The sequence below is a fragment of the Galeopterus variegatus genome, unplaced genomic scaffold, assembly GCF_000696425.1.
Source record: "Galeopterus variegatus unplaced genomic scaffold, G_variegatus-3.0.2 Scaffold7145, whole genome shotgun sequence".
NCBI lineage: Eukaryota > Metazoa > Chordata > Mammalia > Dermoptera > Cynocephalidae > Galeopterus > Galeopterus variegatus.
Window position 1 is genome coordinate 112,684 of NW_007733256.1, and position 1,878 is coordinate 114,561.

Sequence of the window (1,878 nt, forward strand, 5' to 3'; positions counted from 1 at the left end):
TCCTTCCTTCCTTCCTTCCTTCCTTCCTTCCTTCCTTCCTTCCTTCTCTCTCTCTCTCTCTTTCTGTCTCTGTCTCTCTCTCTCTCTTTTTCTTTTCTCTTTGAGGATTCTTTTGTCAAATGATGCCTTTGAATGATCATTTCCACTGTGGAGTTGTCTTGGGTTAACTACCTATGTTAGCTCCCTGTTTGCTCTTCTGAGGACTGTGATGATAATAGACTTGGTGCTTTCATGGATGAGTAGGTTTGGCCAGGAACCCTTCATTCCTTTGTGAACCTTGGTCCTCAGTGGGGCAGAAGGCAATCTGCTGACCTTACTGTTCCTGTTTTGTACACACTGAGCGACCTTTACAGAGCCTTGTCCAGGACCCTAAGACTGCGTGATTCCCATGGCCATCTTCTAAAGCATACTCATTGCTTGCCCTGTTGGATTAATGATCACTGACTATTGAAAATTGAGAGAAATCAGTAGTTGTCAAATGTAAGGAGTAGGAGCAGTGGTTTCTAATCCCTTGCGATTTTGTTGTTTCACAGATTGATCAGCTGAAGCAGGAACTTTCAAAGAAGGAGTCAGAACTTCTTGCCTTACAAACAAAGCTTGAAACCCTTAGCAATCAAAATTCAGATTGCAAGCAACACATTGAAGTGCTTAAAGAGTCTCTTACTGCCAAAGAACAGAGGGCTGCCATCCTTCAGACTGAGGTAAGGCGCTGTCTCAGGATTCTGGACAGAAGAGATGTTGGAGTGATAGAAAATGTCCTATCTGAACAACTTTCATTAGAAGACTCTTACCTAAACCTTTGGGCCAGATGTATTTGGCATTCAGATTTTTTGTTTGTTTTTTGAAAAGGTGAGATCCATTGCATGCATTATAGATATTGTAACACTTTCAGTGGGGTTACAGCAACAGTACCCTATAAGCAAACACATGACTATTTCTGCATAAAAAATTTTTTTCACACTGAAGCAAATAAAAACTATATGAGTAGCCTCCTGTCAGTTTGTGTTAGGTTGTGCCAACAAAGGAGTTTGCTTCACACTTGGAATTTTTTTATTTTCAATTTTCTGAAGTTTTTTTAGATTTGGGAACCACAGATAGATAAGGGATTGGATATGGAATGATTTGATTTATCAAGAATCATAAAATAGAATGTCATCTACCCTACTTTGCTGTGTATTGTGTTTGTAGATCCCCCTCCTAGCACCCATGGTTCCAAGGGTTTCTTACTTACTAAGGAGTATCCTCAATTTTCAAGATTATTTTACTCACTGAAGAAAGTTGGTACTGTGTGAGTTTCTTAAAGGAAATGTTGGTTTGTTAATTCTTATTCATATTTAGAAGAATAACAAATATATGTTACTATCCTATTTCCTTGCTTCTCCTCATTGGATTACATCTTTGGGTTTGCTAAGAAAAGCAAAACACAAGCTAGTTATTGTATAAATAAAACACTTGTCAGAAGCAGTGGGCAACAGCAAAGAACGTGGCGAACCTCCCTGGGGAGATTGTGTTGAGGCAGCGTGTTATGTGGGAGAAGGTAACCTAATAGTCACAACACGCATGTTCTCTCTTGGGCTCTTTGGGCACATCTTCTAGGGTCTGTGGGGAGGTTTGGGTTTTCCTTAGGAGTTAATGGGGACTTAGAGTAAATCTGTGCCCTCAGTCAAGGTGCAGAACAGTGTGCACCTCAGTCAAGGTGCAGAAAGAGGAAACAGGTTCCGGATTGGATAGGTCTTAGTGTGGACCTGACTCAGTCCCTATGCACTGGACCATTGGCTAATAGGCAGTTACTAGATTGCTTCAAATCAAAATGGTCACTTTGGCCTCAATGATGTAGATATTTTGCATTTTAAGAAATATCATTTTCAGTTGTGTATG

At 40.3% G+C, this 1,878-nt stretch overlaps 1 protein-coding gene across 1 annotated transcript in view; it reads left to right on the forward strand.

The window, feature by feature from the left end:
* LOC103607125 (ERC protein 2-like) overlaps positions 1-701 on the forward strand; it is a gene marked incomplete at its 3' end in the record, with an annotated part of 29,582 nt that extends 28,881 nt beyond the window's left edge. The window contains exon 3 of the mRNA XM_008591665.1: positions 534-701. Coding sequence (XP_008589887.1) covers positions 534-701 — 168 coding nt within the window. The remainder of the gene's footprint in view (positions 1-533) is intronic.
* Positions 702-1,878: the final 1,177 nt, after the last annotated feature.